Source organism: Suricata suricatta, chromosome 13 (assembly GCF_006229205.1).
Source record: "Suricata suricatta isolate VVHF042 chromosome 13, meerkat_22Aug2017_6uvM2_HiC, whole genome shotgun sequence".
In the NCBI taxonomy this organism is placed as follows: domain Eukaryota; kingdom Metazoa; phylum Chordata; class Mammalia; order Carnivora; family Herpestidae; genus Suricata; species Suricata suricatta.
In genome coordinates, this window is record NC_043712.1 from 35,965,442 (window position 1) to 35,990,501 (window position 25,060).

Genomic DNA, 25,060 nt, shown 5'->3' on the forward strand with positions numbered 1-25,060 from the left:
TGTCTCCTCCCACCCAACTCTTTCTGCCTTGTTTTATAAAGCTGCCCTTTATGGACTACATCACCCAGACTACCTTGACCCTGGGGTTCTATTTGAGTTTTGCCAATGGAAGTTACTAGCTAGAGACATGAGGGCAGGAAGAGAAGAGAAAGGTTAGGGCATTTATTTCTTTACTTCCTTTCTGCTTATTGCAGCTATTTAGCCTTTATGTCCATAGCTCTTGTCAGACAGTACCTCTTCCATATTGTAGTTGTAGGTGGACTCTGTTAATAATACTCCCTCCTCTTTCCTTTCAGGCCCTGGAGTCCTACTGAGTTGCCACCTTTGGTGTGTTTCACCATTTCCTTCTAGTTTCTGTTAATACTGACCATACTTCTGTAAATAGCCCTTTGGTTAAACACTCTTCAGTTAAACTCTTTTGAATGCACCAGCTGTTTTTCTGCAAGGATTCTCACTGACAAAGTAGGAAAATAATAAATGTACAATTCCTGTATGTTCATTCATTCAATTTCTATTATTTCTTCCAAGAAACAGAGTCTTTAAGAAATTAAAAAGTCAATGTCCCTTTACTTATATGGAGCAGGGCTGAGATCGGTATTCATGTATTTTTGACTCTCACTTCAATACCATTTCTACTATTCCATGTTGCTTCTTCAGGTTTGCTATTCTGCATCTAGGTATAGCAGGTTCATTCAGGAAATTAGTCTAAATATTCACAATGAATAGGTAGATAATATGCTTGTGCTCAAAGAAATGATTTTGTCCCTGTAAAAATTCACTGTTAAAAGTACTTTTACTTCTGATTAGATACAGTCTGCAGAATATCACCATTCTTGATTATGACAAGGCCTGTTATTTCTCTCAGACAGGAAGATTACCATCTGTTGTGTTCTAGAACAAAGGATACAGCACTTTTGAGACATCACTTCCTGTATAGACCAGAGCCAGATGCCTTTTTTTAAAAAAATATAATTTACTTTCAAATTGGTTTCCATACAACATCCAATGCTCATCCCAACAGAGCCAGGTGCTTTTATAATTAGGTGTTGGAAGAGAAACAAACAACCTCCTACCGCCGCCTGACCTCACTTGAGAGGGGTTGACACACTGGCTTTCTTCAAGATCAAATGCATCAGAGAGGTACCTATAAATATTTTTATTGCATCCTCTCACCACAAACACTTTATGGTATAGAGTTCATCCTGAATTTTAGCTACTAGGATGATTTCTGATCCTAATCAGAGCATCGCAGAAACCAAAGACAATCTAAATGTATATTATCCGTCCTCTCTGGTTTCAGTTTCCATTAAGAGCTCAAAGTATTGGATCAGAAAATAACCCAAAGCAACAGGGCTGAAGGGGGAGGGAGGGAAAGGTGGGTGGTGGTAATGGAGGAGGACATTTGTGGGGAAGAGCACTGGGTGTTATATGGAAACCAATTTGACAATAAACTATTAAAAAAAAAAACCACTGATGACCTCAGCTACTGCGCACGCACAACACACACACACACACACACACACACACTCTCTCTCTCTCTCTCTCTCTCTCTCTCACACACACACACACACACACACACACACACACACACACAGGAAAATGTCCCAAAGCAAAGTCCTACATCAGGGGTCACAAACTCAAATGCCTACCAGATGTCAGGCAAATAAAGCAAAGCCTACTGTAAGAAAACAAGGAGTAACGGAGTCTGTAATGAAATACAGAAAATTAACACTTGCTTCTCAACTCCACCCACCAGTTGCTTTGAGGGGAATGTGAGCTAAGAGTTAGCACATTTTCCATTGTTTTTAATTTTTAGAACGGGATATCCATATTTTTAAAGTGTGAAGTTGGCTTTAAAAAACCTACTAAATCAAACTTAACAAGCCTGTCGCAAGGCTTGGGTAGCTAGAGTTTGACTTTTCTTAATGGAGTAGGTCTCCTGTGTCATATAAAAGAATGATAGCAAATGTGTCGCTTTCAAGTCAAATGTGGTGTAAGATTTATGCTTTTCAGTGAATGGATATAGTGTGGAGAAGTGGACAAACTCCATGAGTTAATAGGAATGTGCCCTAGATAGGGATTTGGGGATTTATTTCACAAGGTAACTGAATAAATGTGCCCCGCTTTGGGAAGTATTTGGCAGAGGATAAAGACCCCCCTTGCTAGGCGTCTGGGAAAACCTAAGTATATTCAAGTACGGGGGGAGGGAGCAATAACCTCGAAGAGTATCGGGAGAACAATTAACAAGAGGATGGACAGGTATTACTGCAAAGTACAGAGCTGTACGAATGTGGGGTAGAATGTGGGCACAATCTCTTCAGTGTTGGGAGGGAGAAGGCAATAATCTCTCCCACAGCCCCACCTTTGGGCATTTCTTGCTCACCATTGCTGCGCAGCCGACTACTCCCGTGTCCTCCATTTTAACGCTTCCTGCGCAGGCGGCCGAAAGCCCCAGGTTCCGGTCTAGAACAGAGCCCCGCCCCTGCCCACACCCCTCTCCTCAGGAGCCCACCAACCGCCCCTCCCCGTCAGTATTTCCGGAAGGGGTCCTGGAGTAGTTGGCTTGTCTTTAAGTACTTGAGCGCCCTCTCCAGCAGGCTGCTGGAGAACAGAAAAGAAATACTCAAGAGCCTGCCTTTGGGCAGATCAGTCTTAAGAGGGAAGACAGACAAGAAAATTCAAACTACTTAAAGTGTTGCGTGAAGGGGTTCAGGTTGGTTGGGTCCTAAAGACTTTAAGTATCAAAACCCAGAAGGCAGTGGAAAAGGCTGCAGGCCATTCTAGCAAGGAGGAACACATATGCAAAGAAAGGCACATAGAGGTAGGAGTACACAGTGTGGTGGCAGGGAGGAGGGGGCATCGCAGGGAGGGGGGGTTTAGAACAGCCACAGAATGCTGGAGGGGGGGAGGGGTCCGCAGTGCCTTAGAATTTCAGCCTAAAGATAGATAGATAACAACAGCTTTAACAAGAGAGACTTATCAGAGTAGGTGAAGAGGGCAGGGGCAGAATGGAGGCAGATGATTATCACAGTAATCCAGACAAGAGGAACTAAATAAAGGCCACTACTCCACTTGTGGTTCTGGGAAATGAGGGGAGACTGTGGATTCAATAGGTATGTTTGAGGCAGAAATGATAGAGGGCAACTGGTTTGGGGATGGAGGAGGAGGAAGTTTAAAAATGACTGGGGAACTGAACTGCAAGGGTTTATTTAGCAAGCAAATGGAAATGAGGAGCTGGAAGACTGGAGTTCATCTGTCCTGTGCTCCCACTCAGCCCCCATCCCACAAGGGCTGAGAGACTCCGTGAGCATTTTTCTTCCATCAGCTTCTGATTTCCAGGCCAGGAGGCCTCACGTTTACCTTGTTTCCTCCCATAAAGGAGAAGACTTCACTCCAACTTTTCTTCTGGAATTTTCCTGAATGAAAGGCCAATGTGCACTTCTAGGCCTACTTCTCTGTTCTGTACTGGCAGCCTCAGCCCTCTACCAATCCCCAGAAGCACACCTCTCCCCAGAAGACCCTTACCTTGTCTTCACAACATAGACTAATTTCATTAGCAGATATCATCTGCTACTCTTCTGGACCTTTTGCAGGAAGCTGAAGCCCTGAGTCCCATGACTTTGTTAACTGGATTGGTGGTCTCAGGTCAAGGCCAAGATCCTAGCCTGTTACCTGCTTTACTTCGGGGTGCTTATCCAGAATTGCTTTAGATTCCACCACTTGTGTGGGGGGGGGGGGCAGGGAGGAGGCAGCGGTGAGCCACTGGTACAAAATCTACCCTTATACAGGATTATACAGGATAGCCATTTCTACAGTTTTCCACACTTTAGAATTACCAGACCCCAGAGGCTGCTATAAGATAATTTATTACACACTAGCCAAAAATGTCCAGTAACAATGGCACATACAATAATTAACATCAAAGATGTTTAGTTTCTTGTTTCATATAATGGCCAGCACAGCTGTGGACAACACAGAGTCCTCAGGAAGTCCAGGCGGCTGCTACCAAGGATATCCAAGAACCGTGTCACATCTCTGATCAAGGGTCTGAGAAGTCCATACGACCTCCTGAAAGACTTAGTCTCTGACCTCCCACGGAATGTTGAAGCCCCCCATCCAGTCTGCACAGAGGAATCACAGTCCAAGTTCCCTCTGTAGGGTTGAATATCTGTGAGGGGAATAGAATCTGACCTAGATGAAAAGGAATGAGGCCAAAGACTAGATTCTTTCTGCAAAGGTGAGGACAAACAGAAGGCAGTGGCCGTAGGTGAGGAGGACTCTTTCTAGACTGGTTTCTATAATTTTTGGCTTTGTTCAGAGCCTACCCAAGAAGAAAATACAACCTTCTCTCCTGCTTCCTTCAACTAGCCCTCAGGTGCATACACAAAGGAATAGCTGCTCATGTCTTGAAACATCACTGCTCCCCTTCCTACAGGAGTGAGGGAGGGGGACTCCTGGGAGCAGGTGGCCTGTGGTGCTTGGTTTCCAAAGAATATTCCTGCTCAGGGCTCTGAAGTATCATGTGAACCTCATTCTATTCATGACATATAATTTGGGGGAAAGGATTAGCACAGCTCATTTCTAGAAGGTATCTTGTTCAGTTTCAAAGCCTTGTTTTCACAAAACCAGTGGATTTAGACTGCTCAATTTCTATGTTCCAGCCCTGGCCATACTCCAATCCAGACTATAGGGCTCAGTGACAATTGTAGGCTCAACTGACTAGCTCACCAGGCGCATACTCCAGGCTCTCTAAACTTGTTCTTCTAATGGTTTATATGTATGGGTCTAACTAAATAAGGTGTGCCATGGAGAGGGGTAGAGATGGGACGGAGTGAAGGGGTGTCTACCAAGAATAATGGCTGACACTCTCAGAAATGTCTGTCCTATTCTTTATGGAAAACCTCCCTCTGCAGTAACCCTGACAGCCCAGCTCCTAGCACCACACACCTGCTGGTCAGGGACTCCTGAGCCTTTCTGATAAAAGACATATTCTCACCACTCCAAATTTTTCCTGAAACTAAAAGAGTCAGCCTCTTGACTCTGAGGACCCTAAGCTGGATACATAGCTCTTAATGGCCTTGATTTGTGAAACTGATGTCATCTAGTTGGCACAGGAACCTGGGTGCTCAGCTCCCCTCTTCCATGGAACGAGACTCTGATTTGAGCTTCACAAACTCTCGAGCCACTTCATCATTGCTCCTCTGAGACAGAATCCGAAGAATAGTCATGCCTGTGTCATCCATATGGATCTTCCGGCCCAAGGGGCACCAGCAAGCACAGCTGCCCTTGGCTGCCACATCCCTCAGAGGCATCACAGCCAGCCCCAGAACACGATCCTCCCGGGCAAAGCAGTAATCCTTCACACATATTTGCAACTCATAGGCTTCTGGCCCCTCTTCATTTCCCAGGAGGCTGTGAGCACAGGATGGGTGGAAGGAGAGGAGGTCAGAGCTGAAAGAGCCTTCAGCTGATTTTACCCCAGCCATCATCCAACTCATCCCTCTTCTCCCCTCTCAATTCTTACCCTCAGCTCACCCCCATCCCAGAGTCCTGCAGGTTCCCCACCCTATAACTCACAAGTGGAATGTCTCATTATACTTGGGAGCCCAATTGTTGCTCTTCGACTTGGTTGTGAACTTCCTCTTTTTATCACTTTGGTGTGGGCCAACCATGGTCACTTCCACAAAAGGCCGGAACATCCCTGCCGTCTGCCACTTGAGGTCATTGGCAGCCACCACTGCCCAAATAAGAGAAGCCTGTGAGAGATCCCACCAAATGTTCCCAGTTCTGGAGCCCTAGGTGGAATTCCCCTTGGAGGAAGGCTACGTTAGAGGACTGGGATAAGCAGCCTCTGCCTTCAACTGATGAGGCCACTGCAAAAGAAAAGCTCTGAGACCTGTAAGTCTGTTCCACTCACCTTTCACTGTGACCTTGTGCTCCCCAGTTCCAGGATGTGTAAACAAATCCACCTGAATAGAGATTTCTCCCACAGGATCATCCACACCAGACCCTGAAGGACAGATGGAGAGTTGATTCCCTCATTGGAGAACTCTAAGACATCAGGCCTAATTATCCCAGGTAAAACTGAGGAGTTAGGAGGCCCACCTTACACCCTAGAGCATGAAGCAATCACCCAAAGTAGCCATGGAGAAGTAAGCAATGGGAGAAGGGAAAGGAAGGGGGTAAAGAATGAGGCTGCGTATTAAAGTACATTAGGCTAACAACATCTTAGGTGAAAGGTCTTCCAAAAATGCACAAGGACAGTTTCCCCAAACCTATCTCCTAGGCTGAAGAAGTTTTCATTGAAAGAAACTGAAGGACAGTACTGCCATCCTCTATCTTTGTCTGGGAACTAAGTCCACCCCATGGTGTCTCAATGGAACAGTGTGGGTCCCTTCAAGTCAAAAGCAGTACCCTCCCATCTGTCTTCATATTCCTGGAGGTCCCTGCTTGGGAGGCTGCCCTGCTCAGACTCTGTCCTACCCACAACCTGGACCCTTCTACAAGCAACTTCCCAGTCCCAATCTCTGGCTAGTCTGTAGGCTCCCCTCAGCAGAGGTCTCACTGTATTTTGAGAAAATATCAGTACCCTGCACCCCAGATAAAACTTCTTTATTCTAAGGTGGAGGGGTGGGAGAATCCTGAGGATAGAACTGTTGTTAACCCCATCTCAGACTGTATGAATACATTGCTCATCTCTGATACTTGGGAAAGAGCTTCTCACTTTGACACATGGCTCCCCTACAACCAGCCTAAGCAGCTCATTCTAGTTCACAGGGGACGGTGTTAGCCTATGTTAGATTCATGAGTGCAAGGTGTACAGCATAAACATACCCTTTTCCGGCCGAATGTCCTCATTAGCAGTGAACCTAATACCTTTCCCATCATGCACTGAGTGAGGATAGGCAAGTCAAGAAGTAGTAGCAGCAGTAGGACAGAAAAGAAGAATCAGTTAGAGATCTAAGGAGTTAAGAGCCATTCAGAGCAACTCTACACATATTCTGGGGGAGTACAGAGATGAGGTGGAGAGAGAAGTCAAACAGCTGAGGTCAGTGCCTTGAATGCTCCAAATTAGACTTCATGGGTCAAAGATCAACATAATCATGGGGGAAAAGCAGAATATACAGAGAGAAGGTATCTGAAACCAGCAGGGCAGGAAAGAAAGATATTCCAGGCTCTAATTTCTTGGCCTTAAATGATAAAGCAATGGGTATAAAAAGGTCCACATATCCATCTCTATCCTCTCTGCAGTCCCCACCCCTGCTCTTACCTCATATATGCTCATTTCAGCCTTTTTTTATCTTTACAGCTAGCCTAAAACTCAGTACTTCTAAAAACCCTTTTTGGATTAACTCAGATACTTTCCTGATGTTACAGGTCTTTCCATGTACAACTCTAAAAAAGATCTCCCTGTGCCCTTGAACAAGGCTCATAACTTCTGTCTTTTCTTCCCATCCTTGACTTGAAATAAGAACAGATGGGGAAAATGGAGCAATAATGCAGTTCCCTTGCATCTTTTCACCTTCCATCAGCTCTAGTCTAATTACTTGGATCCTACTTCCACTCCAGGTCAGCTCTGTGCTCTGGATGGACAGCACAGCAAGGCCTAAGTCCTTCTACTCCCTCCATCAGGTTCTCTCCTCCAGGCAGCACACCAGGGTTTCCCAGAACAAGCAATAACAAATGTGCCTAAAAGTCTTTCCTAGGAGGGCCTGGCTCCTGGGTCAAGGTCAGAATTTCAATCTGAACCATATCTATATAGATGTGTTTTATTATAGAGAGGCCTACCTGGAGGCCGGGAGAGGTTTTGAGGACTAGAAGTCACTGGGGAAAAAAACCAGTGCCTGGGTCCCTGTGCATTAGCATCACCCATGGGGCTGGATGGAGCATCATTTATGCACAGAGCCCCGCGATCCACACCCTCTTTTCAAGTGCTCCCCTGGTTTGCCTTTCCTAGTTGTTTTTTTCTCTCATCTACACTGGACATCTGTAAAGTCTTTTTTTTTTTTTTTTTTTTTGCCTTCTCTCCCCAGGACCACTTCCAACAAGCCTTCCAAAACTACAAGTCTTAACGAGTGTTTCCACAACTTATTCTCAAGACTTCCTGACAAATACTTCCTAACAGACAGGCTATGCTCCTTGAGCTCAATGAACATGAGCTAGCCAGGCAATGTCTGGGAAAAGAATTGCAGAACATTTGCCAGGTCCCTATGATTCTCCTATCTGGTATGAGTACACTGTGGAAGTGAGTATTGGGGGTCCCTCAAAAAATCCTAGGGTTGAGTTTGACAGGCTCTCTTAAGAAGTACCTGGATCCTCCCTAAGGGCTGGGAGATACTGACTCTTTAGAGGCAGAAATGTATCAAGGAGGGGAGATAGGGACCTAAAGCCCTTAGGCCTTACCCTGGGCAGTCTGTGAGCGAACAAAGGTTTTGATGAGTGTGTCTGTGGTCTGTGTGTACAGAGATAGGGCATAGCGTAGGGACTGTAGATCTGGGCTCTTCTCCAGGAAAGTTTTCTTCAGCCCATTACCTCCTGCATGAAAGTATTGCTGAAAGACAAAAGAATACCTGCTACAGCCCCATCCCCTTACACAGGGGCAGCTTTCCACACTGTTCTCAGAGAAATCACATCTGAGCAGAAGCTCAATGAAGATGCCAAAAAAGGATGAGGACAATAAGCCATTCAATAAACAACAAGATGAGGAATACCATTGTAGAGTCAGAATCCCTCAGGTGAAGAGTATTATTTGGATAGGAGCAGTAAGGGATGGCCACATTCCTAGATGTGATCTTTGAAGTATGGATCTATCTAGACAGGCAAAGATTTGGAATAGAAGCATTTCAGGCAAAGAGAGTAGCCATAAGTACTCTTTTATCCCTCCAAACCCTTAGAGTTACACTTATGGCATACCTCTCCCAAGTGCCCTGCATCATACTTCATATGTCCCTGCCTTATTACAGCTTTACCAAATCATAAGCATCTTAAAGCTAGGAACTATATCTGATTCTTTCTGTATCCTTCATAGTACACAGTGCCATGTGCATAGGTTTCTTGGTTGAATGAATGAATGAATGAATGGGTAATAGAAAAATAAATCATTTGAAAACTCAAATGAATATATATGTAAGTAGAAGTGGAAACTTTCAGCCAGACCTGGGGTATTAGGATCTAGAAGATTAATTCCCAGTGAAAAATATTCAGGAATGGCAATGAGGAACTAAGTGAACCGAACTGTACTCAAAACCCAGGAATAAGTGCTCTGGGTCCATGGTAAGTTATCTGAGACCATATGGAAGATAGCTTTTGGTTGCTCCCAAGCGAGAATATGGACATAGCAAAGAAAGAAATAGACAAAAAAATCACTCCCTTCTGAATGTGGGGTGGCAAGAGCCCAAAGAACATCTAGTCTGACAGAGTAGAATGCCAATGCCAAGAGGTAGTATGACTGAGGTGGGGTAGTATGGCTGGAGAAGGGGAAGGTCTCCACCTTGATGGTGTCCAGAGCAAGGTCAAGGACGGCACACTGCTTTGGAGTGAGATTCCGTGTTTCCTCTCGAACCATGTGATCCTGAAACCCCAGAGAGAACAATAGCATCAGGACAGCTTAGGGCTGTCATGGAAGTCTTTCCCCCACCTGCCAGCCCACACTACATGTTCCTCTCATTCCCTTTCTGTTTAGTCTCCAAAGCTCAAATTCCCCTCTTCCTGGCTCCCACTTATCCTCCTCAGTCTCAGGAGACCCCATACATCCACAGTACCTTGAGTTTGGAAAGATGGCTCAGCTCCTTGGCAGCAGTGAAGATCAGCTGAGTGCCCTGGGCAGAAAAGGGATCAGTCAAAAGCAGAGGATTCCAAACCTGATCAGGAAGTATGGATCAAGGTAGGGGAGACAGCAGGAGGAAGCAGAAGGGGAGTGTCCTTACCGTCTGGTCAGTGAGCGGGGGCAGAACAATCATCCTTTCCATGGTGTTCATTACCACCCGCCAGAGCTCCTTCAGTACACGCTTCAGGACTGTCTTCTCACACACGGTGGCAAAGAGTGTGAGGCTGTAGGTCCACATAACAGGTAAGACTGAAAGTTTGAGAGCCACCCCTCCCTGAGAGGCTTCTCTGATCGCCTCTGTCTTCCTTGTCCCAAAGGACAGTCCTGAGCGCTGTACTCACTTGCCATCCAGGAAGTCCATGAGAGGCCGGAGCACACTATCTGCATCCTGAGCCACTGAGGCTTTGGCGCTGGGGGATGCATTCCCTGGGCCCCGCACCTGGCCCAGGATGTCAGCCATTTGTCGAACACACTCCTCAATCCGCACCTGAAAACTATACATGTGCCCGCAGTACAGCCCTCCCCTCCCCAAACACACACTGTCCTTGGAGCAACACCAGCTATTCCGTCCCACTCCAGCACGCTCTGGTGCAGCTCTAGCAGGACAGCCAACAGAAGAGGGAAGATCCATACACCTACAGCTCAATGGATGGGTGTGGGGCAGAAGCTTTGGGATTGGCCAGGGACCAGACTTGGCTCAGAGGGCTGTATGTTTTGGGGCCACTGACCTGTTTCCAAATACCAGGCTGAGCTCATCCAGGACCGTATTCAGTTTCACCTGCAGCTCCTTCAAACTGTCTGCAGCTTCAGGGTCCAACTGTATCCACAGAAGGTGTGCTTGGATAAGCTGATTTTTTTCCCTCCTGTGCCCCTAATTCCTCCCTCATAGAGCCTTTACCCCGATACCTACTCAAATCCCTCAGCTTTAAAGCAGCCCAGATCCTAAGCTAAATTCCTGGCCTATACCTGGTCAGGAGGGGGTAGAGACTATGGCCAGGAAGCTTAGGAACAAAGGGCAAGTGTAGCAACACCCTGAGACCTACCTCCTTGCCTCCCATGGCCTCAAACATTTTCTCCAGCTGGACCCTCAGTTGCTGCATGTTGTTCATCAGGATGCAGGGCTTTGGGAACAGATGGAACTGTTGAGTCTTGGGTCGTTTCAGCACATGACCTATCAGCCTAGGGTACCTCCCTCACACCACTCCAAAAGTCAACGGGGCATTTACAACACATACCAAATACAGCTCTTCCTTCCTAATCACTGAGATATGAAACCAATTCAGATAATTCTCCTTGAATGAAGACCAGAAGCAAATGTTTCTGTTTTTAAACTGGGTGGTGGGCCTCAGGTATTCATGCTTTATTAACTTCTTAATTGTCTTAAAGGGTTTTTTTTTATCCTTTATTAACTCTTATATTATCATCCTTTATTAACTCCTGAATTGTCTTAAAGGGTTTTTTTGCTGCTGCTGCTGCTGCTGTTAAAAAAAAAAAGAAAGACTACAGGTGCCTGGGTGGCTTAGTTGGTTAAGCGTCCAGCTCCGGTTCAGGTCATGACCTCACCACTGGTGGGTTCAAGCCCCGTGTCGGGCTCTGTGCTGACAGCTTAGAGCCTGGAGCCTGCTTCGGATTCTGTGTCTCCCTCTCTCTGTTCCTCCCACACTCGAGCTCTCTCTCTCTTAAAAATGAACAAATGTTAAAAAAAAAAGAAAGACTAAGTAAAGATCTAGCTTAGTAGAAGATGAAGTACCAAATGGAGGCTCAGAGGAACTCCTAGTCAAGTTGTCCTTCTTATGTGGCATAATCTCAAGCAAAGCCCTACTAGGAATCAAAAGTCAGGAGTATCAACCCCACCGTCAGCTCTGAGGATAGCCTTTAAAGCAAGAAAGATTCAAATGTCTTCCATTCTCTTCTCTAGGGTCCCAGGGCCTGACCCTCACCATTTTCTCCTTTTTGCAATAATCTGGGAAACTCTTTGATAAGATGTCTGCATACTGCATCAGCACTTTCCCGATGGTCTGAAAAAAGAGGAGAAAGGAAAGGAGAGGGAACGCTTAGCTCTCCCCACAAGGATCTTGCCTGAGTTCATATCCCTTATTCCAGAACAACAACAGAAAGGCAGAGGGGAATGTCACAATAAAGGGATAAAGCTTCCTCTCAACCCCAGAAGAGCACCAAGGAAACACCTTCCCCCCGCCCCCCAATCTGTTCCAGACACAAGCAAATGAGAATGGGTTAATGCCAGAGTTCCTCTGTAAGACACCACAGAGAGAAATTGAGCTTGGGCCTGTGACAAGGCCATGAACCTGGTAGTGGCAAATGGAAAGGAGAAGGGAGAGACATGGTCACCTTAGCAAATCTCCTCATGTAGTGGGCTAGGATGTTGGGGTCTGGGCATTCCAGCTTCCGGATGATCTCGAAGCTCTGGTTGAGCTGTGTGAAGACGTCCACCACAGAGCAAGAGAAGAGCGCATGCTCTGATGTTTGCTGGAACTAAGGAAAGCCAACAACAGGATGATCATCCTCGGCCACTATCTTTTCCCAAGTGTGTAGGGCTCAAAAGGACTCTGTCCAGCAGGGGTGGCTCCTTGGCCCTGAAAACCCTCCCAATGAATTCCAGAGGGCAAGGAACTAAAGCCCTGGAACTTTTGTTGATAGTTAATTGCCAGGAAACCTGGCCTGACCCATGGTACAGCCGAAGCTTCCAACTTACTCCATCCTTCTTATCTCGTTCCAGGGCCCCACGCAGGAATTCCAAGGACACATCCTCATTCTCATCCAGCCACTGCAGGACAAACTGCTCAAACCACCTGCAGCCAGGCAGGAGAATTGGGGGTTGGAGCAAGTGGTTGGCATATGCCATGTGCCTAACAGCTACCCCAGACTCAGGTCTCCTGGAAAGTAGGGGATGGTTTGATGCTTTTCTCTTTCTATAACAGAGCCCAGAACTGGCAGTCTCAAGACTGGCTTATTGAACTGAAGACAATAGTCCTGCCCACCCCCTAAAATGGAGGGGCCCCCTTCCCTTTCCTCTGTAGTGCCCACATGATGACTTACACTGGGTACTCAGGTACCTGCCCCTGGAGGGCAGGCAGATCTCGCACGTATTCATTGTGGAGCCACTTCACCTTGAAGTGTAGGTTCATGTAGTCAGCACTCTTACACAGCCGGTCTTTTTCATGCTCTGGTGATGGGGAAGGAGGCTGGGGTCAGGTCCCAGCAGAAGCCATGGTTCCTGAACTTTCCCAAAGCAGCAGATCCAGTCGGGCAGCTCTATCAGATATCTTAGAACCAGGGTGACTCCCAACCACTTCCTTACAACCATCTCCCCCTACCAGTACTCTGCTCTCCAAGAGCCTGGCCTAAGTCTTCCGGCAGAGACGAAGCCAGACTCCCAGATAAGGCCTACAGTCTTCTAGCTGCTCTAGCTTTTGGGTGAAGTGTCCACTGAGGAACAGGCCTCTGGTAAAGAAGGACAGAGGGTGCTAATGTTGATTAGTGAGGAGACTGCCCAGGACTAGAGGGGGATGGAGGTTCCCTAGGTCTTTGCTGATCCGAGTAGCTGGGCCATTCCCTCAGATGGGCTTAGATGCAGAACTGAGTAGCTATACATGGTATGTATGAATGGGTCAATGACAACTACACAGAGACAGGGAAAACCAAAATGGGCCCAAGTTGATGGAAAGAGCAGCTAAACAGCCAGTGTGTAACAGCACCTTGAGGTAAACTGAAGGGCCCCAGAACACAGCTGAGACACTGACAAAATGAACTCTCAAAGAAGTATGCAAATAAGAATAGTCAGTTTGGAAACCATGGAAACACAGCCAGATGAAAGAGCCATCATGCTGCAGAAAGTGGGATGCTTACTATGGAGTTTTAAGGTCATCTAGCTGGATATCCAGAGCCTTCTGGAAAATCCAGGACAAACATCTCCCACAGCTTGCCCAGAATGCCCGGAGCACTGGCAACAACCATAGGTTCTCTTCATCCACCCCCTTTATAGATAAAGCATTAATTTGAATAATAAAAGCCTTATATATAACATAATGGTAAAAACAGGCAAATAGGGAAGAGTACTGAGCAACAGAAAAAAAAAAAAAGGTCAGGGTCTCTGTGAACTCTACTGCTCAACTTTGAGTTTCTATGGGTGATGCTCTTCCATGTCAAGGCAGAAATCCATCCAGTCTGGGGCAGTTGGCCCTTGTGAATTAGTGCAGCACACACTGGAGGAGGAAATGGGAGGCTGGGATTCAGTCTCCAAAGGCTCCCAATCCCTGGAAATTTCATCTCCTGGCACGGCAGGTAGCACTACCTCCAGGACATCAGAGAGACTTCTCAGGGCTTGCCCCTTCTCTTTCCACCCACACTCTGCTGTCTTTAAACCAGTCCATGAACCTAGAAACATAAAAAGGCACCAGAAGGAGGACTCTCCTTACTTCCTGTTCAGTCACCCACTAGAAGTGGAGGCAGTACTGCTCCATCACTCCAAACTCCAAAGCTCCCTAACTGCTTAACTGCTTTTTTTTTTTTTTTTACCAATAGTTTATTGTCAAATTGGTTTCCATTTAACACCCAGTGCTTCTCCCCACAAGTGCCCCTCTCCATGACCATCACCCCTTTCTCCCCTCCCCCTTCAGCCCTCAGTTTGTTCTCAGTATTCACTAGTCTTTCATGATTTGTGTCCCCCTCTCTCTCCAACTCTCTTCCCCCCCACCCCCATGGTCCCCTAGCTGCTTTCTTATAGAGACCAAGGGACCATACTTACTTAATTACCACTTTCTCTGTAAATCCATTATCTGTACTCTGGTCCCAAACCCCAATTTCTATATTAACTTCTGTGGTATGAAAACTAACAGGATGACTGGTAAAATGCTGGTTACACTTTATTCTAAGTCCCATGTAGTCATGCTCTAATAAAGTTGCTTGAAGTTGTCGGGGGGTAGAAGTATGGGGCTGGTTAAACTGTCAAAAGGGACAATAAAGTGTCTGCCCCTGATTTCCTCAGTCCTCCCTCCATTCATCTTTCATCTTTGAAGAGTTCTTTCGACCTCATGATTTCAATTATCCAGCTTGCTGATATCTCCCCAAATCTCTCTTTGGTTCTGATACTATCTGTATAAGGCTTTAATGGAACATCTTACTTTGCCAGGGTTTAACGATAGTTCCTACCTTACAGCATCTAAAATCTCTGGCTGAAGTTGCACAGCGTATACACACTAATCATAGCCTCTTATTCAATCCTAACCATAATCCTCAAGTCTTCCTTCTTCTTCTTTATTCACATCCAGTTAAATCACCAATCCCTGCTGATTTTACCTCCAAAATAAAATTTCTCTGGAATCTAAACATTTCTTTTACACAGTCACTTGCCTAGGTCTTGTTACCAGCATCTCTGACCTGTTTACTACAATAGTCTCCAACTTGGTCTTTCCTCCTCCAATCCAATTTCTTTCCTTCTTTTTTTTTTTTTAAAGCTTATTTTAAAAAATTGCTTATTTTTGAGACAGAGGCAGAGTGTGAGCAGGAATGGGGCAGAGAGGGAGACACAGAACCCAAGGCAGCCTCCAGGCTCTGAGCTGCCAGCACAGAGCCACATACAGGGCTTGAACCCATGAAGGGTGAGATCATAACCTGAGACAAAGTTGGATGTTCAACTGAGTCCCCCAGGCCCCCCTCCTCCAACCCATTTTCCATATCACAGCCAGCGTGAGTGGCCTCTCTACGTTATAAATCTGATCATGTCAATCCCTTAACAAGAAATTGCTATTCAGTGGCTCCAAACTGCCTTAGGATAAGTCCAAAAGCTTAAACATGGCTTACCACCTCTTTTATGACCTGGCTCTGTCCTACTTTTCTATCTTCATCTCCTATTTACCTCTTCCCCTATACTCTAATGTGCTAGTCACACTGAACTATTCCTTTCAGTTTCCCAAGCATGACAGATCTTTCTAGACTCCACATCTCGGAACGTATTGTGTCCTCTGCCTAAAATGTTCTGTGTTTTCTTTTCCAATCACTACTACTTCCGCTTCCCACTGGCTAAGTCCTACCATCCTTCAGGTTTTAGTTTGTATATCATGTCTTCTAGGAAGCCTTCCCAGGTCCTTTTCTCAGGTTCTCCTAAAAGCTTTCCCAATTGTGGATTACGCTGTTCCCTCAGCACCCTATGCTTACTCCTTTTGTGGCTCTTAGAACTTTAAACCATTAACTGCCAATTTCTATGTCTTTTGTTTAGAATGGTGTGTGAGCTTCTCAAAGGGCTGGGCCTATACCTTATTCATTTCATTAAGGTTCCAACAATTAGCACAGTGCCTGGCACAAAGAAAACACTCAAGAGGCATTTGATTAATAGGTTGGGGATCTATTGTGAATGGGGCATGAAGAAACTTTCTGTTCTATATTTTAACTGGGGTAGTGGTTATACAGGTGTGTTTGTCAAAACTAATCAAATTATACTCTTTGAAGTGTTTTATTTTATGTATGTAAATTATACCTCAATAAAACTAAAAAAAAATTGGGTGGAGGGGTGCCTGGGTGGCTCAGTTGGTTAAGTGTCCAAACTCTTAATTTCAGCTCAGGTCATGATCTCATGTGGAATCAAGCCCTGAGTCGGAGTTCTCTCTCTTGAGATTCTTCTCTCCCTCTCTTTCTGCCCCTCTCCCACTTCGGTGTATGTGCGCATGCTCTCTTGCTCTCGCTCACTCTCAAAAATAATTTTTAAAAAATGGGTGAATGGTAACATTTTCACAGTTGGAATTAACACTATCCTTTTATCATCCAGGTCTCCAAACTCCTCCCCTTCCCTTGCCCTCCACATCCTGACAATCATGAAGTCCTATTACAACCTTCTTCCAGGGAATCAAAACCCATTCTTCCCTCTTCAATTCTCTGCTCTTAACCCAGCCCCATACCCTTAGCCCTAAATGATTGTTCCACCTGCCTCCATTTTCCACTGAGGTAAAATCTTATAAAACAACATTCTTTCTTTTAAAGCAGTTTTCAATTATTTTGTGTTTATTGTAAACATTAGCAGAACTCCCCTTTAAAAAGAAGTCTTATCTAGAACCCCATATAAGATTGATTAAAAAGCACAACTGACTTAATCAGCACCAGGTAAAAAGCCTGGAGCCCAGCGCTCTTCTCCTCCCGCCCCGGTTTTCCCTTTTCACTTAGTTCCTCAGATATCTTTGTTTGAAAACCTCTGTCCCACCTCATGCTATCCTTGTGAAATGGATTCACTTTTCATAGGTATTTATCTTCTTTCCCCTCAAAACCCACCAGAGCTGGATTCTTCAAGAACTGGGACCAAACTCCCCCCATTAGTCTTGCTGAGTGCTGCCTGGAGAGGGACAAGTTACTTCCTCACTGGCATGAAAGGCTAAGGCCTGGTCTACCACCCCAGACTTGACCCAACGTGGGCAAGAGGCAGCCATTGTTCTAGAGCAGAATCCCAGAATACGGAGGTACTGACTGTGGCTGTCTCAAACTTAAACACTGATCTTCAAGGTTTCTTTCAATCTCAAAACTTACTGCCCATAAACCTCAAAAGTTTAAGTCTGAGGGTTATCCATTGTCCTGCCACTCCACCAGAGTCTGCCACTCCAGACTCTGCTTTGTCCTCGCCCTCAGGCTGCTCCCCTTTTTTTCTAAGTCAACTCACAGAGACTGAGGATACAGACTAACATATATAAACAGAAGGGAAAGGCAGCTTAATAAGTGAACAGAGAAGGGTACAAATGGGAAGGTTGGATACAAGCAGACAGTGATATCTTTGTGGACCAAAGTAGAAATAAGCTGAATGAACAAGATGAATACTAATTTGTCCACCACACTGCTTTATAGAAGTGAGGGAAGAAGTATCTTTTTCTCTCTGTCACACCAATCCAGAAGAGATTTTAAGGAAAGCCAGGTCAGGCAGCCAATGATAAGAGAAAATAATCTTATCTGTGTATTTAAGGTTCTATGATTCTTTAAAACTGTAAAGATAAACTTCATAAGACCATTCATACTCCAAGGAGTGGGCTACTTGAGAATATCCAGCATGGGAAGGAAGGTGGCTCTCTGGGTTGGGGAATGTCTTAAACCAGCACTTGCTCTAAAGTTGGAAGGGGGGATCCACATTCACACAGCTATTTCCATAATTACTTTGGCTGAACCTCTGCCTACCCAAGGACTCCAGAGGCCTATGCCTAAAATCCCTCTAGTTTCTCTGTACCGTTCACCCAGATCTTAGAGTTGTCTGGGGAGAAGAAAGAGACAGCAAACAAGGTGCTTGGGCTACGGGCCTATGGCCCACTGCTTTGGGCACACTCTTACCCTCCAGTGCATATTTCATGTCTTGGGCAAAGAGCTGCCACATCACTTCTGCGCTGACTTTTCCCACATTCAACTCCTGAGGAAACCTGGATGATGGAAGAAGCCACAGTCAGAGAACAAAGCAAGAACTATTTGATTTGTCTGATTCCAAAGCTAGCATGCCTAATCTCTTGCAAGTCAGATTGAATAGAGGAGAAACCTAGAAACAGGACTAGCTCAATATGGAGAAAAGGAACCCAGGAGCCAGTGGAAGGACAAGTGAGGGCAGAGAATCCCCTCAAGCAAGGTGGGCCCAGGGGAGAGGATGCCCAGAAGGCAGGGATTTGAGACCCAGAGGAGAAAGGGTTGAGGCTAGAAGGCCCAGGCTAGAGAAGATGGAGGAGAAAGTGTGAGGAGGTGGGCAGAAGAAAGCCCACTTTATTCACAGTGGACAGACACATACACACATGGTCTCTGAATCCCCTGGGACTCCTATGGCAGCCATTCCCCGGGGCCTCTCACCCAGGGAGGCTGGCTCAGTCTGGAAAGGGCCCCCCATTATGTTTCCACACCTCTCTTCAGAAACAGACAGATACAAGGGACAGAGAGACAGATGGACGTACAGGAGGAAGAGGAGGCACTGCAAATACACAGAGATAGGAAAGAAAGAAACCGTTAGACAGATGGATGAGCCAACCACCAACCACACAGGACCAAGTGGGTTGATACGCACTGGTTCAGAACGAGTGTGTAGGAATTCTTATCTTCTTCTATGATTGACACAATGAGCGTGATGAGTTTGGGCCAAAAATCCAGGTTCCGAATGCTGGGTCCTTGTTCTTCTGGAGGTAGCTCCTGTTTCTTATTCCAGAGGAGACGATGAGAGTTAGAGTAGGATATGCACAATGTCTCCAATCTTCCTCTTTCACTTCCCTCCCCACATCCCTCCTCTAGAATCAGGTACCCTTCCTCTCCTAAAGCCTGTCTTCCACAACACTGCCCATGTTCTGTCAGAGGGCTGAGTGTGGGAGATCCTTATACACAAAGTCCATCCCAGAGAAGTTCTCTCCCCAGCTCAAGGGCACTGATGTGATAAGCTTGGTCAGTCTAAAGACATAAGGATGTCTGTCTCCCTTCTTTATTCCCTCAGTAGTTATGAATATAGTGACTCTTTGGCCACAGTAAGTTACTCTTCCAGCCTTGCTAAGTAGGTCTAGTTCAGTGTGAGCCCCTTTGGCAGTCTCCTCTGACACCTCCCCTACATCATCACAAATATACATTATAAGTTCTGAGAAGCTCCTTCAAGTTCTGTAGGAGCTAAGGAACAAACCTAGCATGCAAGCAGATCTAACCTTCAGTGAGTTAAGGACTTCCCTTAAACTCATGAATGCTATTAGGAGGTAGAACTGTAACTAGGAGGCTCTTCACCTAGCTGTATAAGGAAAGGTCTTGGGGACCCAAGAATACTCCATGGGGAGTAAGATAGTGTCTTCAGTAAATGCTATTGGGATAACTGGATATTCACATGCAAAAGAATTTAAATGGATCCCTATCTTCTAACACTCACAAGAATTATCTCACAATGGATTAAGGACTTAAAAATAAGACTTGAAACCATAAAACTCCCAGAAGAAAACATAGGGGAAAAGCTCCTTGGCAGTGGTCTTGGCAATGATTTTTTGGGTATGACACCAAAAGCATAAACATCAAAAGAAAGCATCAACAAGTGGAGGGGTGCCTAGGTGGCTCAGTTAGTTAAGCATCTGATCTTGATTTTGGCTTAGATCATGGTATCAAGGTTCATGAGACTGAGCCCCGTGTCAGAGAAAAGGGACGTAGGAGCCAGCTGAAGGGCTGCCTGTCAGCACAGAGGCTGCTTGGGATTCTGTCTCTCTCTCTCTGCCCCTCATCCAGTCTCCCTTTCTCTCTCTCTCTCTAAATATGTAAACCTTTAAAAGTATATATTAAAAAAATTTTTTTTAATATTAAAAAAAGGGGTGCCTGGGTGGCTCAGTTGGTTAAGCAGCCGACTTCAGCTCAGGTCATGATCTCAGTTTGTGGGTTCGAGTCCCTCATCGGGCTCTGTGCTGACAGCTCAGAGCCTGGAGCCTGCTTCTGATTCTGTGTCTCCCTCTCTCTCTCTGACCCTCCCCCACTCATAGTTTGTGTGTGTCTCTCTCTCAAAAAATAAACGTTAAAAAAAATTAATATATTTTTAAAAAATCAACAAATGGAACTACATCAAACTGAAAAGTTTCTGTAGAGCAAAAGAAACAACAAAATGAAAAGGCAATATATAGAATGGGAGAAAATATTTGCAAACCATATATCTGATAGGGAATTAATATCCAAAATATAAGGAATTCATATAATTCATCAATAGCAAAAAAGCAATCTGATTAAAAATTGGTAGAAGAATGGAATAGACATTTCTCCAAGTAAGACATAAAAATGCTTAGCAAGTATAAGAAGTAGTATTTAATATCACTAAACATCAGGGAAATGTAAATAAAAACTACAAAGTTCATCCCTGTTAGAATGAATATTACCAAAAAGATAAGAGATAACAAATGCTGGCCAAGATATGGAAAAAAGGGAATCCTGGTGTACTGTTGGCAGGAAGGTAAACTGGTATAGCCACTATGGAAAACAGTTTGGAGTTAACTCTTGGTTTTGGCTCAGTTCATTTTCTCACGGTTTCCTGAGTTTGAACCCCACACTGAATCCTTGCTTGGGATTCTCTGTCTCCCTCTCTCTCTGATCCTCCCATGTCAGGCTGTCTCTCTATCAAAATAAATAAATAAAATTTTAAAAAAGCTTTTAAAATGTGGTATGTAACTATAATGGATTATTACTCCGCTGTAAAAAAGGAAATCCCAGGAGCGCCTGGGTGGCTCAGTCGGTTGAGCCTCTGACTTCAGCTCAGGTCATGATCTCAGAGTTGTTGGGCTTTCTGCTATCAGCACTGAGCCCACTTTGGATCCTCTATCCCCTTCTTTCCCTGCCCTTCCCCTGCTTGCACTCTCTCTCTCAAAAATAAACAAACATTAAAAAATTAAATTAAAAAAAGTAAATCCTGTCACTTGCAACAACATGATGGACCCTGAGGACATTATGCTAAATAAATAAGTCAGACAGAGAAAGACAAATACCGTTATGATCTCACTTATATGTAAAATCCATCGAAACAGAGTTATAATGGTGTTTGGCAGGAGATGAGGGTTAGGGGAAGTGGGGAGATGTTGGTCAATGGGCACAAACTTTCAGTTAAGATGAGTAAGTTCTGGCGATCTAAGGTACATACTGCATGGTTGACTACAGCTAACAACACTGTACTACATACTGCAAAGATGCTGTGATAGTAGAGCTTCAGTGTTCTTACCATAATCACAACATAAAATGATAATTATGTGAGGTGAAGGCCTTACTGTGTTAAACATTTCACAATATACACTTGTATCATCACATTGCACATCTTAACCTACACAATGTAATAGGTCAATTATATCCCTGTAAAGTTGGGGGACAAAAAAGGACTTGGTTGGGAAGAGGTAAAGGAATACAATGGTGAATCTCAAGAAATGAGAAGCAACTCTACATTCAGACTACAGACAGGACAAGTAGGGGTCACTGCACAGAGGCTGGAATGGAATTTATCTCCTACTGGGACAAAAGCAGAGTTGAAACCACCCAAAAGAACAGGGATAGGACTTTTATGTGGGATGTCATATGTCATCACAGTCTCCACCATCCTTAATAAGCCTGCATTATCAAGAAGTTACTAGAAACCAGGAGAGAACCCACAGACTATGTGGTTTCTGCCTGCTTAATATCACTTAAATATATCTTTTCCTTTAACTCTTTCTGCCACTACCCTATCTGTATCATTCAAGGATCTCCTAACTGGTCTTTAATCATGAATTCATTCTAGTCCTTCTTCCATGTAGTTGTTAGCAATCTTTCTCTAAGGAGAATCTCTTTGTGTGACTGCTCTGCCCTTCAAAAGCCTTCAGTCAAGGCCTTCAATCAATTTCAATTCTATAGCCTGACACAGAAGGCCTTCAGAATATGACCTCTCAATCCCGTACCTTACCAATCCCTTGCAGCCATCACCACCCCCTACCACCACTTATTTAGTGCTTATTAGGTGCCAGGCACCCTAAGAACAACTCCACCAGATAGAAATTATCACTTTCATTTTACAGGAGATTGACAGCAATGAGGTTTCAAGATTTGCCGAAGGTCATGTGGCTATAAACAGTAGAACCAAGATCTGATCCCAAATAGCTGAACTCCAAAGCCTAATATTGTAACTACCCTAATTAAATTGCTTATATTTCTTCAAATTAACACACTCATTCACAATTCTGTGTCTCTAAACATTTATTACCTCTGTGTGGTATCCTTCTCTTCCCCAACCCCTTTCAGTAGTCAACTCCTACTCATTCCTCAAAATTCAGGTGAGCTTTACCTTTTCTGAAAAGTTTTCCCTGATACCCCTGGTCTGATTAGATGACTCTCTCCTGGGTTCCCAGAATACTCTCTATGAACTTTGATATAGATGTAATAGGCAATTACTACAATGAAATGTAGTAATGATAAAATTTAAAAATCCAGTATTTCTAGTAATTTGCACCCTCTGCCACATTCACCAAACAATGAGCTTGCCAAAAACAGAGATGTGTCTAATCAACTTTAAATCGCTACATGTTCAGTTTGTTAAGGGAACAGATGGATGAATGAACCAGACTGAAGATGAATAGAATGAAATAAAAAAAAAAGATACTAATAGTTTACTTCAATGTAAATAATGAATAATGAGAAAATAAGTGAAATTAAAGTAAAAATAAAAAAAAAGTGAAAAAAAAGTATCTATGCCGATAGACCCCGGCATAGCTGAAAAAGCGAAGCTGAGAACAGAATCTTCCCTAACCAAGGTGAATATATAGATGGATGACTGAGTGTAGCAAGCTGAACAAAGGCCCCAGGAAAACCTCCCATGAACTTCAGAACCAATGGGAGGTTTTACAAACCTTAAAAGGAGGAAGCCTTAAAGATAAGGTTGGCACAAAAAGTACATTTAGGAATGGAAGGAGGCAGTGTCACCAAGATTTTAGTCTTTACTGAGGTGCTCCTAGGAAGCATTACAAATTGGATGTATTCACCAATGAGTAAATGCCCAAGAGATTTAGGCTGTCCTCCCATCATTTGCTGTCCAAATCCTACTGCCTTTTAAGGTCTAAATCAAATGCCCCTATTTTATGTAGTTTTTCCTACTACCTGATCAAGAGTGACTTCTTCCTTCTTGGAATCCTATAATCTTATTCCTCTTTCAAGGCACTTCTAACAGACTACTTTGATTAGAGTTATATATATGCTTATGAACTGAGAACTAATTAAAGGAGCACTATGCTTTCCTCAGACCTGGCTCTTTCAATACATATTTGTTGGACTAAAGGGAATCTGTTTTGCAAATGTGTGGTCTGCGGAGTTATTAAAGACAGAAACTGGAACTGAGTAACTAGATCCAAAAAGCAGCCTTGGTTTTGAAATGAGGAAAAAAAAGACCCTATTGAAAGGATCTAGATAAATATACACAGTCACCAAGTACTAGGTTAGGATGTCAGTATAAAACAAGTGAAATCGCTCAGCCTCACAGAAGGATAGAGTCAGCCTTGACCATTAGATGATGAATGTAATCTCAGAAGACCATGCAGTGCACGGAGAAGTGGTGAGAGGTAAAAGGTAAATTTCCATGAGCCGGTAGTTCAGAGAGACAGCTATGGATCTCAGAAGAAGGCAGCCTGGAACAAATTAAGCTTGGAGGAGCAAAAAAGATTCTGAGATGGATGGAGATTTCACCTACTTACGCCCTAAAATTGCTCAAAATTTGGTCACTTACTTTAGCACCAAATTAAAACTTACTGTTGCCACTTCTATTCAACTCAGTTATGTCACATCTCATCCAATGGTCCCTATCAATCCACAAATGTCTCACATGGTCTTGAAGGTTCTCACTCTACACTTTACTCAACATCAAGAACATCAAGGACTTTGTCCTGATCAACTATCCATCATAACCACAGCATAGGAAAACTGAGGATCCAAGAGCCACTGATAACTGGTCCCATCTGATCCTGAACCTCTTACCAGCTGGTACTGGCGACTGTACAAATCATGACAGTTGTTGAAGATATACTCATATGTGGAGTTCAAACAGGCCTTCACACAATCCTTTACCACCTGACTGGCTCTTGGAGGACTCTGCAGTTCTTGCACCTGCCAATTAATAAAAGAAATATGGGTCCATGGTCCTGCTCACTTGTGTGGGATCTCCTCCTAGAACTCCTCTCAAACTATTTCAGATCCCATCACCCCTCAATGGGTCCCTGGACCTTGCCCAAGGATGAAATTGCTAGGGTAGCTGATTGGGAGAACTGCCCATCCCAGCCCTGTTGATCCATGGTCTTCTCAGCTATACCCCAGGGAACAGTGTATAGAAATGTGGGCTTAGAGGTGACGAGTACTAGAGCCTCAGACTATGCCCAATGATTCTTACTCTCCATCTTCCTGTGGCCAGGTCCCCAGTCCCTCACCACTCCACCCAGTTCATCTCTTACCTTCATTCTGAAGAAAGTAATGCTGGTCAGCAAATCCACTGTTGACTTCAAGTCCTGAAGCCGCTCAGGGCTTCCAGCAGGGAAATTATTCTGTTGCAAACCAAGCAAATTTAAGAAAGGAACAGAGAAATATGAAAGCCTTCTCTGCCAAAAGCAATGAAATCAAAAGCTTCCTTAACTGCTACCACTGGGATTTCCCCCAGTTGAGCTGAACAAAAAAGCTGTAAAACTACAGTTCTCCCTCTCTTTTCTACTGACACAGACAGGCCCTTGCCAAAATCAGGGATTAATAATCCCCACCCTAGAAAGCATCACTTCC

At 44.5% G+C, this 25,060-nt stretch overlaps 2 protein-coding genes and 1 long non-coding RNA gene across 6 annotated transcripts in view; 1 reads left to right on the plus strand and 2 right to left on the minus strand.

Moving 5' to 3' along the window:
• LOC115276725 (phospholipid-transporting ATPase FetA-like) overlaps positions 1 to 2,436 on the minus strand; it is a 106,399-nt gene extending 103,963 nt beyond the window's left edge. The window contains exon 1 of the mRNA XM_029920812.1: positions 2,384 to 2,436. The gene's annotated coding sequence lies outside the window, so the exon portion shown is untranslated. The remainder of the gene's footprint in view (positions 1 to 2,383) is intronic.
• Positions 1,011 to 12,787, plus strand: LOC115276728. Of its 4 annotated transcripts, none has more exons than XR_003902060.1 (4): positions 1,011 to 1,140; positions 5,993 to 6,078; positions 8,034 to 8,245; positions 12,564 to 12,787. It is a non-coding gene; the product is annotated as an uncharacterized LOC115276728 (long non-coding RNA). The 4 variants fall into 4 exon arrangements; XR_003902061.1 differs by lacking the exon at positions 1,011 to 1,140 and adding an exon at positions 2,724 to 2,821; XR_003902063.1 differs by lacking the exon at positions 1,011 to 1,140 and adding an exon at positions 3,040 to 3,113.
• UNC13B (unc-13 homolog B) overlaps positions 3,849 to 25,060 on the minus strand; it is a 226,456-nt gene continuing 205,244 nt past the window's right edge. The window contains exons 22-40 of the mRNA XM_029920814.1: positions 24,742 to 24,831; positions 24,272 to 24,400; positions 18,855 to 18,982; positions 18,143 to 18,228; positions 12,884 to 13,010; positions 12,540 to 12,636; positions 12,176 to 12,319; positions 11,767 to 11,844; positions 10,870 to 10,947; positions 10,555 to 10,643; positions 10,168 to 10,320; positions 9,927 to 10,050; positions 9,762 to 9,818; positions 9,491 to 9,571; positions 8,404 to 8,551; positions 6,835 to 6,891; positions 5,918 to 6,010; positions 5,578 to 5,737; positions 3,849 to 5,412 (exon numbers count right to left, since the gene is read on the minus strand). Of these exons, the coding sequence (XP_029776674.1) occupies positions 5,127 to 5,412; positions 5,578 to 5,737; positions 5,918 to 6,010; positions 6,835 to 6,891; positions 8,404 to 8,551; positions 9,491 to 9,571; positions 9,762 to 9,818; positions 9,927 to 10,050; positions 10,168 to 10,320; positions 10,555 to 10,643; positions 10,870 to 10,947; positions 11,767 to 11,844; positions 12,176 to 12,319; positions 12,540 to 12,636; positions 12,884 to 13,010; positions 18,143 to 18,228; positions 18,855 to 18,982; positions 24,272 to 24,400; positions 24,742 to 24,831 (2,205 nt within the window). The 3' untranslated portion in view covers positions 3,849 to 5,126. The remainder of the gene's footprint in view (positions 5,413 to 5,577; positions 5,738 to 5,917; positions 6,011 to 6,834; positions 6,892 to 8,403; positions 8,552 to 9,490; positions 9,572 to 9,761; positions 9,819 to 9,926; positions 10,051 to 10,167; positions 10,321 to 10,554; positions 10,644 to 10,869; positions 10,948 to 11,766; positions 11,845 to 12,175; positions 12,320 to 12,539; positions 12,637 to 12,883; positions 13,011 to 18,142; positions 18,229 to 18,854; positions 18,983 to 24,271; positions 24,401 to 24,741; positions 24,832 to 25,060) is intronic.